The sequence below is a fragment of the Tasmannia lanceolata genome, unplaced genomic scaffold, assembly GCF_043159265.1.
Source record: "Tasmannia lanceolata isolate RefF3 unplaced genomic scaffold, GAP_Taslan_0.1 ptg000005l, whole genome shotgun sequence".
Lineage (NCBI taxonomy): Eukaryota > Viridiplantae > Streptophyta > Magnoliopsida > Canellales > Winteraceae > Tasmannia > Tasmannia lanceolata.
Window position 1 is genome coordinate 11,411,176 of NW_027518682.1, and position 15,729 is coordinate 11,426,904.

A 15,729-nucleotide genomic window follows, 5' to 3' on the forward strand; every position below is an offset into this window, starting at 1 on the left:
CGCATTGGACATAACATTCTAATTGGTTTCCTAAATGACCAAAATACATTTCATTATTCACTGACAAATATCTACTAGTTTGGGAGGCATTCGCCTATTAGTAGCCAAGTTGCAGTTAAGGATGCCAAAACTTAAGGTACCAGCTGCGTGATTTAAAACTACATATTACATTATGATAGCTAGATGCATGGTAGCTTCAACAATGAACTGAGGTACCGGCAGAGAATACCTAATTTAGCTTTTACCCTTCATTTCTCCGATGAAGATGACTCGTTTGGGAGGTATCCTCTGTTTTGGTTGTCAAACCACGATTAACAAAACCATAACCTTAGCTACCACCAGCAGCCAAGTAATTTGAATACAATACCATGTTGTTGCCCATACCATAATCCACAGGAATCGTGTTGGCGTGACATTATTTCTAGTCTGTATTCAGTAATTGCTAGTATAAAGATAGCAATAAAATTGATGATGGCGACCACATGTATCACAAATTAGTACCTAGTAAGAATAGATGGAAATGCCTGAAATATTCTGGAAATTTGAGATCTGAATTAACTGCAGATTTGTGGATTCTACATTTTCGAAAGTAAAGAATTTAAAGAAACACGAATGAGTTACAGGCAATTGTTAGATGTCTTTTTTCCTTCTAAATGGAAAAGAAAAACTGATTTAGCAGTCTTATACACAATCCCCAAAGAAGGACGAGCATGCTAGCATCATAGGACATTAGGTAGTGAGAAATGCCATGAACTCACACCTTTCAGATTCATTCCAAAGAATGGGGATTAGTTCCGCATTTATCGATCTACCCACAATGCTTTGCATGAATCATAACTGAAATATATTTCCTTCCTGCTAATGAATTTAAAAAACAAAATGCGCCCCCCCCCCCCCCCCCCCCCACACACACACACACACACCACCACACACACACGGAAAAAGAAAGAAAGAGAGAAAACAATGAGTCCAACTGACTTCAGTCATTTTGAATAAAATTAAACTTACATGGACGAGAACCTCAGTGTTAGTAATTGGTTCGACATGGCAACAAACAACCCTTACAATGTGTAATAGTGGAATACCAGAGTCAGACTACCAAACCATCTGTAAAGATATGGAGAGATTAATCTTGCAAAATCTGCTGACGTTCAAGCTCGATTGAATTTGCAGTGGGAGACCTTCCGGTGCCATTTACTGTATCGTTACTGCCTCTGCATCGTAGCAACTGTTCCTTAAGATTCTGCACAAGTTCATTGAGTCTCTGAATGTTCTTCTCTTGAGATAAGATTATCTGCAGAAAAAGAGAGAGAGAGACGATGGAAATAAGGTACACAGAACCAAAATAATGGGAAGATAATTTATTGTTAGCTTTGCCTGCCTGGTTCCCAGTTAGTGTTGAAATCTCATGAATTTGCATTTCGTACACAACATTAAGCTTGGAAAAGCAATGAGAAGGAACAAAATCATAATCGAAATTTGACAGATGCCTATAGAAAACCAGGAAAACTTTTTGATAAACTAGGTAGTCCCTCTAAAAAAGATTATGGCCCTGTTTGTTTTGAATTTTGAGAACAAAACTGACTATTGGACTCAAAATTCAATGCAAAATTTGAGTCCAATAATCAATTTTGAACTCAAAATCAATTCTTAAAATCCAAAACGATATAAGGAGAAAAAAAAAGCTTCCCTCCGAATCTCTTTCCAGATATAAGGAGAAAAAACAGGCTTCCAAACCAAAATAGATGAAAACAAGCGTAGGGGAAAATTTACATAGCGAATGGAACAACTAGTCAGAGGCTTGTTTCTCTATATTTGTTGAAAGGATCTAAGGTGGCAGCAATTGGCAAACGGGAAGAGTTGAATGCTCAAGGGGAGATGTTTGACACTTCTGAACATCTTCAAATAGCAGTGATGTGAGATCTTCATAAGCTATAGTTGGAAGTAGAACATTTCATAATAAGACTGCCAAAGTAGGATGAGACAGCTGTAGATGTGGACCAAATTTGACTACATAATGATATTCAGGGTGCAGAAAAAAATTATAATGTAGTTGATCAAACAGTAATTTCCCCCCAAGATCTATTTGTAGTCAAATTTGGTCAAATGAAGTTATAAGGGATATTCTGGGGCCAACAAAGCCGCTCAATGAAGATTCTATGTTGGAATATCATGGGGCTTAGGGTTCTTAGAAGACATCAGGCTATTAAGGATGACATTCAGTCTTCAAAGCCCGACATTTCCCTTATGAAACAAAGTTCAAATCAGTTACTTTAGATATGGTTAGATCAGTTTACAAAGAACCCAATACCGTCATCCTCCCAATCAGCCAAGCTGAATGTAAACTTTTTCCACCTTTGGTCTCAGCTATTTAAGATCCTTGTGATGATTCAAAAAGGAATCATTTTGGGTTGATTGCGCTACTTGTATGAGGGTGCACGGTGTGTTGCAGGTGATTTCAATGTAGTCAGTTGAGCTAAAGAAAAGCCCACTGCCTCCTCTCTGACCCCAGCCATGCTCGGGTTCTCCGAATTCATCGTTGAACATAACCTTGTCGATCTCCCCTTTCAAGGGAGTAAGTTCGTATGTGCTAGTGGCGACGTGATACCCATTCCAAGTTGACTAGACTGTTTCCTTTTATCTGTCCTCCCACCATTTCTCGAGGAGCACTGGGGTTCGCCAATTTCAGAAGCCTAAAGCCCGCGAGGGGGCTTTGTGTCGGTGGAACAAAGAGTGACTTTGAAATTTTGCATCAAGGAGGCTATCAGGGTGAAAGTCAAGCACCTTGATAGAATGAAAGAGGAGGCCCCATTGGTATAATCTAAAAGGCTCTCTAGGAATAATCTTAAAATTGAATAAATCAAAATTATTGATCAGTAAGATATTTTTTTTAGGTAGAGATCCAGGGCCCACTGGCTGTCAGTTGGGGACAGAAACTCCAGCTTCTGTAACAGATCAGCTACTTATAGAGGCGGGAAAAGCTGGTCAATGTGTTGGAGGTTCACAATTGCTCTTTTGAAACAAGGAAAGTCCTCGGGAAGAATTTGTTACATTAAAGAATTTTTCAGTCTAGCAGGGGGTAGTAGAGGTGGACATGGTTCCGGTTCAACCCGAAGAACCGAACCGAACTGGCCTATTTGGTTCGGTTCTAGGATTTGGTGGTTCGGTTCCGGTTCCGGTTCTAGGTTCCTGGAACAGTGAGAATGCGGTTCGGTTCTGGGTTTGGGATCCTGGAAACTGAACCGAGTAGCACTAAGGATGACGTAAGGAGGTCGACTGCCTTCAAATTTTAGCATATGTGACTCACCCATGGTGACTTCAAACCCTGTTTTGATCTGGTGGTCCTCCCACAATTTCTCGAGGAGCACTGGGGTTCGCATGTTTTGGAAGCTTAAAGCCCGCAAAGGGGGCTTTGCGTCGGTGGGACAAAAATCATAGTTCTCAAGATGTGAAAAAGATCCTCCTAGATTATTAACTCGCACCATGAAATTTGAAGAGTTGATTTCTTCCTCGATTCTTCTAACAAGTAGACCATTTCGAGAACAAGTCTGAGAATGGGATAGACTCCTGATGCCAATTGCGTCCACAGAATCATTTTGAAACCCAATCAATAGAAGGCGAGTCCGAAAGAAGAAAAGGAACAATAGAAGTGTTAGATAAAGGATTACACGTAGAGGTTTGGATAGCAAACCACCGGCGCCTGCATCTTTAGATCGATCCAAGGAAGTTGCTGAGCCACCCTTCAAATGAAGTGAAGCACTGAAACTAGCCACAATAGGGGCCGATCGAAGAGGAACATGAAGGGGGTAGCAAGAAAGTGCAAAGGAGGCCCCACCCTTGCCTGAGCGAAGAAGTCAAGACAATCCAAGGTGATCATACCCACAAGCATCGAACCCAAAGCTCTGGAACTGGTTCTAGTCTCCTCAGAACCGAACACTGGTTAGTCGATACAGAATAACCTGTCTTAATCAGCCCGTCTTAATCAAAATCCTAAAAATGTTAGTAGTGCGGTGGACTCCTTATCTAGGAGATGGTTCAGTCATGATATTTTGACCATTGGGCTACGCTTTTTCTTCCTTTTTTCCATTTCTTATATTTTAGGGCCAGCAGCCCACCCCCCACTAAACCCACCCTTGTACCTCTCTTTTTTCCCATTTAACAAACCTTTGTTATTCTTAAACAAGGAAAAAACTCATTTTATGGTGGCAATAAAGATCTCTCTTTCTAGTTTCTCTTTCTAAAGGGGTATTTGGGTCATATATTCCTTTGGCATTGGTGAAAGAATCGTTGCAAATCCATGAAACACAGTTTGATCACTATGACAAGAACCCATTCACGAAAAAAAGGAGTCGATTCAGGTGAATCGTGATAGAAGCGGTCAATAATTCATTAACTCGGGCTAGTCAAAAGAGTTTTGATTTACTTGGCGGGGGGAAATTAGACAAGAACTCAGCCACGGTAAAAGGCATTCGAGTCGACATTTGATGCATGGATTATTAAATAGTGGGCACAAGGACCAAATACTCACTGGGTGAATCCTGAAGAGAATGTCGCTGATCTCCACTACCAATTGAACCTTTGAACCTAAGAGAGGACGCATGTCATAGAAGCAACAAGTCGTCAAAATGTTAAACCATGAAAAAAGGAGTTTTGATTCCATTGGCACATGCAGTGTTTCAAAACTCACTTTGGACGAGAACACGGCCACAAAAAAGGAGTCAACACGAATGAGTCGACATAGCCAATTGTTCATTAACTTGGATATGTCAAAGGAGTTTGATCAAAGTGGTAAGGAAAAGCATGGGCTCGAACAAGAACTCGGGCAAGGTAAAAAGAGTCGACTCACGCGAGTCGATTGATGCGAGGAATTTTTTAACAGTGGCCACGTGGACCAAATACCCACTAGGTGAAAGCCTGAAGAGTATGTCCCTTGTCTCAACTATAATTGAACCCTTGAAACTAAGACAGGGGTATGTCATAAAATCAACAAGGTATCAAAATGTTGAACATGAAAAAAAGGGTGTTTTGATTCCATAGACACATGCAATGTTTCAAAACTCATACTCGGATGAGAAAACAGCCATTGCAAATGAGAGTTCGATCAGGTACATCATTGATTGATGCAGTCAATTTTTCATTAACATGGGCGAGTAAAAGGGTTTTTAATTGATTTAGTAGGGTAAAACTCGGACTTGGACGAGAACTTGGTTAAGGTAAAATGGATTCGACTCGGGTGAGTCGAACCTAAGCATGCATTTTACCAAAGCCGGCCATCGAAGCTCCAGTTCAACTTATACCAGCCCCAATATGAATCTGACCAGATTACTGAAGATCTAACCTCTTATCCCTTTTCACGCTCACTGAGATGAGCAATTATTAGACACCCCATTACATCTGAGAATAGGGGATAGATAACCATGCCGGGATCACCCAAAAAATTTCACTTTGACTCCCAAAATGATTAGAATCATGACTGCACAGCTATATTAATGCACAAATGCGTCATAAATCGTTGAATTGTCTCATAAAAAATGTGTATGTGTGAGGCAGCGAGAGTTCCATACCAGATGCATTCATATTGCCTTATTAGTGCATGTGAATATGTTATGGCACCTCCAAAATGTACACCTAGGAAGTGCTGAGTTTGTACAGGTATGCAACATAAATCATAGCAGTCATGAAATGTTGAGTTTGTATTCTCATCCGGATAGTGAAATGTAATGTCACGTGTATATATACATATATACTATATGGGCTATGTGGGCTATGTGGGCAAGTGGGAGAAAATGTATGTCCAATTGGGATGTCTCCTTGCAATCACGTAAACAACTTAAATAAATAGTTAACGGTGTGTTTGGATGTAGATCCAAAATTTCAACCCTGAAGGGTCAGTGCATCACAATGGAAACAGAAAAGCAAATCGTATATCAAGTACTTACTTTTTCTTTGATACCCTCTTCTTTCTTTAAAATGTGTTGCTGTTTCTGTGAAATGCTCGGACTCGAATCCAGATCGTTCACGAGTTGTTGTTTCCATTCAAACTGGGATGTGATTATGAGTATCATTAGCAGAAAAACAAGCACCATGGGTCTTGACATCATAAAAAGCAGTTTTCACCAAACCTGTTAAAAGATTGTGTATTAGTAATAAAATCATGAAAGAATTTCAATTCATAATCATCAAACCTGTAGAGATTCTTCCAATTTCAAAAGTCACATAGAATGAAAAAGGAAAAAAAAAAATTGGTCAGCATAAACAAAACTGAATCAGTGTAGGACAAAAAATTCTTTAATTCCGCAAAGGGCCCTGTTTGGATTGCAAGAAAAACATTTTTTTTGACGGAAAATTCTTTTTGATACACAATTTAGAAGGAAATGATATGATTATGGTCAATTTAGATGAATATAGTCATAAATTGAAGGTCCATCTACATAAAAATTGAATAAGTTTGGTTCAATTAATCTTTTTTCGTGTGTAAAAAAAAATATTTTTTCCTTTCCAAACATTTCTAGTATGTTAGAAGGTGTATTGAATAGCCTAAGGGCATAGTGGTCTTTGTATGTTCTCTTTATATATAAATACTAAAGTAAGGGGGAGAAAACCCTAACTTCTTCCTTTTCTCTCTAATCTCTTCTCCTCTCAACATGGTATCAGAGCCCTAGGGGTTTTTGTGCCCTAGGGACCATTGGAGAAGCTCCCCTTCTCCTTCTTCTCTCCTCCTCCCTCCATCACGCTCCTCCTTTTTTTCTCCTTCTTCTCGCCCACCCTTCCCACTCGTCCCAGCCCATTTTTTTTTTTTTTCTTCCGCCCCAGCTCCTCCTCCTCCCTCGCTCTCTCTCTCTTCCACCCCAATCTCTTCCTCTTTCTTCCCATTTTCACCCTTCCCTTCCTTTCCCTCATTAAAACTCTCATTTTTCCCTATTAATCCCATTTCCTATCCCTCATGAAACCTTAAATCTCTAACCCTCCCACCCTAAGTTCTAACCCTCTTTCTCTCTATGGTCTAAATTTCTTCCGCCCCTCTTTTCTTCTTCGCTCCGCGACTCCGACCTTTCATCTTCTCCATTTATGCCCTAGAGGCCCTATTATGTCTTTTTTTTCTCCTCTCCTTCATCGGAGTCGCGCCACATTCTCTCACCACACATAGTGGTCTCTTTATGCCCTAGAGGCCTTCTCATTTCTCTTGTCCCTTACTTTGACGCCGTGTGTTGTCTATTTTGCTTTCGTTCCTTCTATGGATCCTTCTATTGTAGACAATCCCTCTCTCGGGCAAACCTCTTCTTCTTCTACCCCTATTTCCCCTTCATCGGGTGATGCCTCCTTCCTCCCGATGACCACGGCCAAGCTTGATGGTTCCAATTACATGAATTGGAAAGTGGCGGTGGAAGTTTATCTCATTGCCAAAAGGAAGGTCTACACCATACGTCGTGACCCTCCTGCGGCTTTGGATCCCACTTATGAGCAGTGGGAAACGGATGATGCTCATATCCGTAGTTTACTCTGGCAGAGTATGATCCCACAGATTTCAGGGACTATGATGCAGCTTCCGACTGCAAAGAGGATTTGGGATCATACTGCGGTTATGTTTTCAGGCGTTGGTAACCTCTCCCGTATTAGTGCCACATATTCTGAGTGGATGCATCTTCGGCGTGGTGACACCCCGCTTTCTACATACTATGGTCAGTTCGTCTCTCACTGTCAGCAGCTTGACATTTTTCTGCCCTTGACAACAGACTTAGCCGTCGCCGCTCGGCAACGGGATCGGCTTCGAGTTGTTCAGTTTCTCGAGACCTTGGGCCCCGAGTTTATGTTTTTTCGCCAGCAGATTTATGGTTCTGGCACTATGCCTTCCCTTGAGGAGGTCTATCAACTGGCACAACAGTGTCTAGGTGGAGCCTCTCTTACTCCTGCTGCTTTTGATGGTCATGCTACCGCGGCATATGCAGTAGGAGATCGTCCTGCCCGTGGTGGTGGGATGTTTGGCCGAGGCCGTGGCCGTGACTCTAGCCATGGCGGACGTACCATGGGTACGGATTTCTCTAGTGGCAGGGGATATGGTGGCCGACCTCGTCCATATTGTACACATTGCCGGCGCGAGGGCCACCGTGATGAGACCTGTTATGTGTTACATCCTGAGCATCGTCCCCTACCGCAATCTCAGTTCGGGTGATCAGCGCACCTTTCTACTCTGGACGACTCTGATCCTCGAGCATCTTCCTCCGGCTCCAGCCCAGCTGTACAGTCTTTCACTCAGGCCGACTATGATGAGCTCCAGCGCCTACGCTTGGCCGTCCATCCTCCTAGTGCTGGCTTTGCACAGCCAGGTAGCACTCATGCATCTCTTCTTAGTAGCTCGAACTCCTGGATCATTGATTCGGGAGCCTTGAACCATGTGACAGGTACTCTATCATCACTCAGGCCTTTTCACCCTCTTTCCTCTCAGTCTATGACCCTCGCTGATGGCCGTACTACTCCAATTTCTGGTACAGGGAGTACCTCTCCCTACCCTAGTCTTACCCTCTCCTCTGTGCTTTGTGTTCCACAGTCTCCCTTTAACTTACTTTCAGTCAGTCAGCTCACTAAATATCTTAACTGCTATGTCTCATTTTATCCATCTTATTGCTTATTACAGGATCTTGCGACTGGGAGGACGTGAGGTAGATGGGTTGTATCGGCTGGATGGAGGTCCCCCCCGTACCATTTTACACAGTTCTGTCGACGCCTACCAGTGGCACTGCCGCCTTGGTCATCCATGCATTGAGCGCTTACGGCACACCTCTATAGTTTCTGTTCCTATTCAGTCTTTTCAGTGCGAGGCCTGTGAACTTGGAAAACACCACCGTGTGTCATTTCCCTCTAGGCTTGTTAGTCGGGCCTCGCACCCTTTTGCTTTAGTGCACTCTGATGTATGGGGTCCCTTGAGAACTCCTTCTATTTTTGGATATAGATATTTTGTTGTTTTCATTGATGACTATTCTCGCATGACTTGGCTGTATTTGCTTCACGATCGTTCTGAGGTTTTCTCTGTTTTTCGTACTTTTCATTCTGAGGTTACAAATCAGGTTGATTGTACCCTCAAATGCTTGCGCACAGATAATGCTAGAGAATATTTCTCCACTACCCATGGGTTCCAGGATTTTCTTTCCAGTCGGGGTATTCTCCACCAGTCTTCTTGTGCTCGCACCTCTCAGCAGAATGGTGTGGCTGAAAGGAAGATGCGCTCTTTACTTGATGGGGCTCGCTCTCTTCTTATTCAGATGCGAGTTCCCAAGAGCTATTGGGGTGATGCTGTTCTTACTGCATGCCACCTTGCCAACCGGCTTCCATCCTCGGTTCTTGGTGGCTCTTCCCCTTTTGATGTGTTATACCCTGGTCATGACCCCTTTCCACCCCTAGGGTCTTTGGGTGTGTTTGTTTTGTTCACCACCTTGGTCCTGGCTTTGATAAGCTGGACCCTCGGGCTGAACGATGCATCTTTCTTAGGTACTCCCGTACCCAGAAAGGTTATCACTGTTACAGTCCTCTCCTGCGTCGGTCCTTTGTGTCTGCCGATGTCACATTCTTCGAGTCTGAGTCCTACTTTATATCTTCTCATGAGACTCCTTCCACAGGTCCTGACTCGGACCTTCCTCTTCTCCTCCCCACCCTTCAGGCTCCTCTCCTCTCCCCTCCTGTATTAGTTCCTGAGACTATTCCTGTTTGTGATCCCTCCTCTTCACTGCAGGCTCCTGAGGCTACTGAGGCTCCTCCTCCCGCTCCTCCGCAGACATATCCTCGTCGACCGAGATCTACAGCTCATCCTCCTCTGCCTGCGCCATCGTCCTTGCAGCCGGAGATCACACCCCCCACATCTCAGGTACCTATCTCTCCTACTCCTACTTCAGATTCTCCCATTGCTTCTCGTACTCGTTCTCACAGTACTGCTCCCTCGATTTACTCTGTTATTTCATATGATTCTCTCACCCCGATGTTTCGGAGTTTTGTTTCCTCTTTGTCCTCTGTTTCTTTGCCACAGTCTTTACCAGCTGCACTTGATCATTCGGGATGGCGTGCGGCCATGGATCTTGAGATGGAGGCCCTCCAGGCCAATAAGACATGGGAGTTAGTTCCTCTTCCTCGTGGGGCTCGACCAGTTGGTTGTCGCTGGGTTTATGCAGTCAAACACTTACCCGACGGTACTATTGAGCGCCTTAAGGCGCGGTTGGTGGCAAAAGGCTATACTCAGACCTTTGGTGTTGATTATTTAGAGACTTTTTCGCCGGTCGCTAAGATTCCGTCTGTTCTTGTACTTCTATCTCTTGCAGTTACACATGACTGGCCTCTGCATCAGTTAGATGTCAAGAATGCCTTTTTACATGGTGAGCTTACTGAGGAGGTGTATATGGAGCAACCTCCTGGGTATGTTGCTCAGGGGGCGATGTCCTCCTCAGTATGTCGGTTGCGGAAGTCTATATACGGTCTCAAGCAGTCTCCTAGAGCCTGGTTTAGACGATTCAGTGATGCTATCATGCACTATGGCATGAAGCAATGTGCAGTTGATCACTCCGTCTTCAGTTCTCATTCTACTACTGGTTGTGTGCTATTGATAGTACATGTCGATGACATCATCATTACAGGCAGTGATTCAGAGGGGATACGCAGGTTGAAAACCTTCTTGCAGAACGAGTTTTCAACCAAAGATTTGGGTCGTCTCAGATACTTTCTTGGCATTGAGGTTGCATATTCTACTAGAGGTCTCTCCCTCTCACAGAGGAAATATGTACTAGATCTTCTTGAGGAGACAGGTCACTTTGGAGTGAAACCTGCGTCTCCTCCCATGGACCCAAATGGGAAACTTCTTCTAGAAGAAGGAGATTTATTAGATGAGGGGTAAGCTCATATATCTTACAGTCACTCGTCCAGATATATCATTTGCTGTTGGCTCAGTCAGCCAACATATGAGCTCACCCCGTACTTCTCACTGGGCAGCAGTGATTCAGATTATTCGCTACTTGAAAGAAGCACCAAGGAAAGGACTCGTATTCAAGAAGCATGGTCATACCCGGGTAGAAGGCTTCTGTGATGCAGACTGGGCAGGATCTCCAGCAGATAGGAGATCTACCACTGGATATTGCACTTTTGTTTGTGGCAATCTAGTGTCGTGGAAAAGTAAGAAGCAGGACATAGTCTCCAAGTCGAGTGCCGAATCAGAGTATCGTGCTATGTCTCATACCAGCGGGGAGCTTATTTGGTTACGTTCTCTCCTTTCAGAGATTGGTTTCTCTTCATCTGCTCCAGCTCAGCTGTATTGTGACAATCAAGCTGCAATTCATATAGCTACCAATCCGGTCTTTCATGAGAGAACCAAGCATATAGAGGTTGATTGCCACTTCATTCGCCAAAGGATACAAAGAGGCGAGATTCATGTTTCTTTCACGAGATCTGATGATCAGTTAGCAGATGTGTTCACAAAGCCCTTAAGCTATACAAAATTGAGTGACATATGTAACAAGCTTGGAATGTACAATATATACATTCCAGCTTGAGGGGGAGTGTTAGAAGATGTATTGCATAGCCTAAGGGCATAGTGGTCTCTGTATGTTCTCTTTATATATAAATACTAAAGTAACGGGGAGAAAACCCTAACTTCTTCCTTTTCTCTCTGCTTCTCCTCTCAACATATTAAATTCCTGCAATCCAAACCGGGCCTAAATACACATATGTTCCCTGATTTTATATATTCAAATAAATGACGAAGCAACGATTTCTGTTTTTCCCTATTGTTTAGGTCACAAATCTCAGATTTTAAAACCTAAAACCTAGATTTTATCAGTCAAACTACTGGAACCAAAACGATTTTAGATGAAAACGCTAAAATGTTACAACAATTCCACTAGAATAGCGATTTATTAGGGATGGAAAGATCAAAATTCAAATGGAAAACTCACAGATCGAAGCTCAATGAGACCAGCATTCCGTCAACTGCCCAGTTTTCCCCCCGACTCGTCACAAATTTAGGGCAAAGGAATGCCTTTGTTTGAGAGGAATGTATGCGGACCTTTCTATCCGTGTTTGCTGCTAAGACTGTAATAAGTTATTCCACTTTGGTTGTCCCTCCTTCCTAAAATGTCGTCGGTCTTCAGACGTCGAGGGTTAGGATTGACTTCTGAAAGCAATAAACTGCTCTTATATTAACCTCCAGAAATGATATATTCGCCCCATTTTTGTCATCGATACACCATATGGGGACTGTCTCGAGTATAAAAAAGGAGCGAATATATCACTTCCCTTAACTCTCGGTAACTTCATTTCTTACGAGGACCATGAAAGTCACTTTTATGATTGTTGCAGTTCCACGCAGAAGCAAATAATCCTACATCGGTAAAGTGATGGCGATGGGGATGAGTTATGGGTTATAAGGCTCTGTTCACTTGCGTTCCCGGGAAAGCAAATCCCTGGGAACAGACTCCTTTTTTCTTGACAAGACATAATTCTGGTGTTCACTTGCTTTTCTGATAAATAACAAGCCCGGGTGGAATATGTCAAATAATGACATGGAATTACCAAAAATGACGTGGAAATGTCTCTTTTCTCACTAGTGTGGGAAACCAAATCCCATTATTTTGGTCGGATTTGCTTTCCCGGGAAAACTAGTGATAAAAGGTGGGCAAGCAGTTTCTCGGGAAACATTTTCCTGCATAGATCCTGCGCACATGAACAAGCGCGGGAAACCTTTTCCTACACAGTTTCCCTGGATTTCTTTTCCTAATGCCACGTCAGAATCCCGGGAAACCTTTTCTTTTCCTTTCCCGGGAAAACAAGTGAACAGAGCCTAAGGGAATGACCCCCTCCCTCTAAAAGCTAGCGTAGGGGTGAGTTCTACCCGGTTAGATTCCTTACAAATGGTATCAGAGCTGAGGTTTGATATAGCCAGGGGTGACGGCACTCGACAGGAAAGGGGGGACAATTGCCCCCCTTAATTTTTTGGAAAAAAATAAATAAATAAATATATATATATATATATATATATATGATCAATTACTGTTGCATGCTGGAGAGTTGAAAAAATGACGAGAAAATGTTGAGTTTTGAAAAAACACTAACAAATGCTACTTTATTAAAAGAAATGTTGCTAGGGACGAAAATACCCCTCAACTTACTTTAATTTTTCTCTTCTTAGTTTTACCATTTTACTCTTTTACTTGCAGGTTTTACACTCTTTCATTTCTAGGTTTTACTCCAAAGCATTTTGTGTGAAACGACGAGATTTTCCGGCAATAGAAGCCTTCTTCTCCGGCGAAACATCTCATTTCTTTGGAAGCAGATGCTCCTTTGTCCTGAGGGATTCTGAAGATCAACAACTATGCCTTTCTTGAAAGCCAAGAGCACCGATCTATCAGTGTTTATATCGTCATGTGAGCAGAGGAATAAAATAGAATGGGAAGATGAGAAGGAGAAATTGGATTATGGACATGTTGAGAAACCCTATTTGATAATTTTTTGTTGTGTTACTGTGGCTAATGCAAAACTCCACTACCTCTCTTAACTTCTAAACTTGTAAAAGAGATGCTATGGCAAAGTCATATGTTCATCATTTTCGTGCTATCCAATGGACATCAAATGATTAGTTATTTTCAGAGATCTCCCTCTCTTCTTCTCAACGCAAAAACAGATACTCGAAGCCAAAACAGGATATTCGAAGCCAAAATTTACTTAGTCGAAGTGAAAAATGTGTTTCCTGTAACATTCGCCGTTGTGTTTTTCGCTTTGTCTAAAGTTTTTTAGGCTTCGAATAACTGGTTTTTTTGCTTTGACTAACATGTTTTTGGTTGCGACTAAAACTTTTAAATTCCAGTAACATTTGGAACTTTTTTCATCTTTGACTAATATATTTTAGCTTCGAGAAATATTTGTTGGCTTCGACTATCATTTTTTTTTGCTTCGACTATTATTTTTTGGATTCGACTATCATTTTTGGCTTGGAGTAACTTTTTTTTGGCTTCAACTAGCATATTTTGGGCTTCGACTATCATTTTTGCCTAACTTACATTTTGCTTCGAGTACCATTTTGGCTTCCACTACCCTTTTGCCTAGTAAAAACTCTTTGGGCAACTGATTTTGGCTACAACCACTAGAAAAGGGAAAATACTTACAAAGATAATGAGATTTTGGATATTTGGAGGAAGAAAAAGAAAATGAGAAAGGGTCGTCTCTAGAGAACTCCTTCTAACCTCTCAAGACAAATGAGCATATGCCGGAGAAATGAAGATGTTTCGCCGGAGAAGAAGGTTTTTATCGCCGGAGAAGATAAAGTGTAAAAACAAAGAAGAGAAAGATAAAGTAAGGTTAGGGGTATTTTCGTCCTAAAGAGTTCTTTTTTAATAAAGTAGCATTTGTTAGTGTTTTTTCAAAACTCAACATTTTCTCGTCATTTTTTCAACTCTCTAGCATGCAACAGTAATTGATCCATATATATATATATATACCTTTATTTTTTAATATTTTTTTATATTTACCCTATTTTTTAAAAAATATGCCCCCTTTTCAATTATCCCTAAGATAGAAAATAAGTTTGAAACTTTAATTTTACCATTTTTATATCTCTTTCTTGTGCAAAATTTACTATAATTTTAAGATACAAAAAAATTACTATAATTTTTGCCCCTCTTGTGCAAATTTCTGGCTTCGCCCCTGGATATAGCCCCCGCGTAAAGGGGTGAGATGGTCCACGTTGCTTTCGTGTGGAAGTGGAGATTGATGGAGTTCTACACAAAAGCAAATAGTCCCACACCGGTAAAGTGATGGGGAATGGGGCTAGGTTATAAGGGAGTGGCCACCCTCCCTCTAAAAGCTAGCTTTTAGGGATGAGTTCTACCCCGATAGCTTCTCTACAATGATCAATGGTAAGGAGACATATTTTGGTTGGTCTTATGGGTCTCTGTTAGAGCATGTACTTGAGATCAAGGCCGCTGATCTTTTACAACAAAATGAAGTGACACCAATCATATTGATCTTATCGTGAGTGGACATCATATGCTTAGTGGTGGACATCATATGCTTAGTGGTAAGGGATTTTCAATGTCGGGTGAACTGCTCTAGAGTTTCGATAACTGTTTAAGGACATGGACACTTGTGACTCTCCACTTACAAAGATAAGTCATATGGGTTTAATATTTATTTTTAGTTTTTTACTACCATCCCGGGATTTGTATGGCCTACTAATGGATCAAAATGCTAGTGCACACTTGTGCCCCTCCCCATCGATATATCAAAATACTAGTGTGTGTTTGTAGGTCCCACTAGAAATTACTCCCCTACAAAAATCTTTTTTTTTTTTGCAAGGGCAAGAGAACTCCTACTATGATTATCAAAAGAGTACCGAAGGCGGTGTCACAAAAAAAAAAAGAAAAAAAAGAAAAAGGAAAGAGTGGAAGGTAAAGGATCTTGGTGGATTTGAACCACCATCGTCTTGAGAAATGTTCCTTTCATACTTGATTTCCCAAGCGCTCTATCATTTGAGCTAAATATCCACATTTTGCCTGCATTTTAAGGTTCAGGGTACGGGAAAAATAAAAATAAAAGCAAAAATATCAAATTCAATATGTGAAAATTGCTCTTGTTATCTTCAAAATGAGGTGACACCATACTCACAAGCTACTTCTCAAATGAGATGTTCTAACAAGCTAATTCTCAAATCAGACGTGCCTGCCTGAAATTAAATTTGCTTCTCTTATATTCTAGAAGGAATGT

General features: G+C 41.7%; 1 protein-coding gene across 1 annotated transcript; it reads right to left on the reverse strand.

Annotated features, from left to right (window-relative positions):
* Window positions 1–956: 956 nt before the first annotated feature.
* Window positions 957–12,226, reverse strand: LOC143876629 (uncharacterized). The gene is made up of 3 exons (XM_077378321.1): window positions 11,928–12,226; window positions 5,940–6,122; window positions 957–1,294 (listed from the first exon to the last, which is right to left on the reverse strand). The coding sequence occupies exons 2-3, from the start codon at window positions 6,099–6,101 to the stop codon at window positions 1,127–1,129; spliced, it is 330 nt and encodes a 109-aa protein (XP_077234436.1). The 5' UTR covers window positions 6,102–6,122; window positions 11,928–12,226; the 3' UTR covers window positions 957–1,126.
* Window positions 12,227–15,729: the final 3,503 nt, after the last annotated feature.

Coding starts and splice junctions, on each gene's coding strand:
- LOC143876629 (XM_077378321.1), bottom strand. CDS start 6,101: ATGATGTCAAGACCCATGGTGCTTGTTTTTCTGCTAATGATACTCATA. Junction 1,295..5,939: donor AAGAGGGTATCAAAGAAAAA/GTAAGTACTTGA, acceptor CTTTTTCTGCAG/ATAATCTTATCTCAAGAGAA.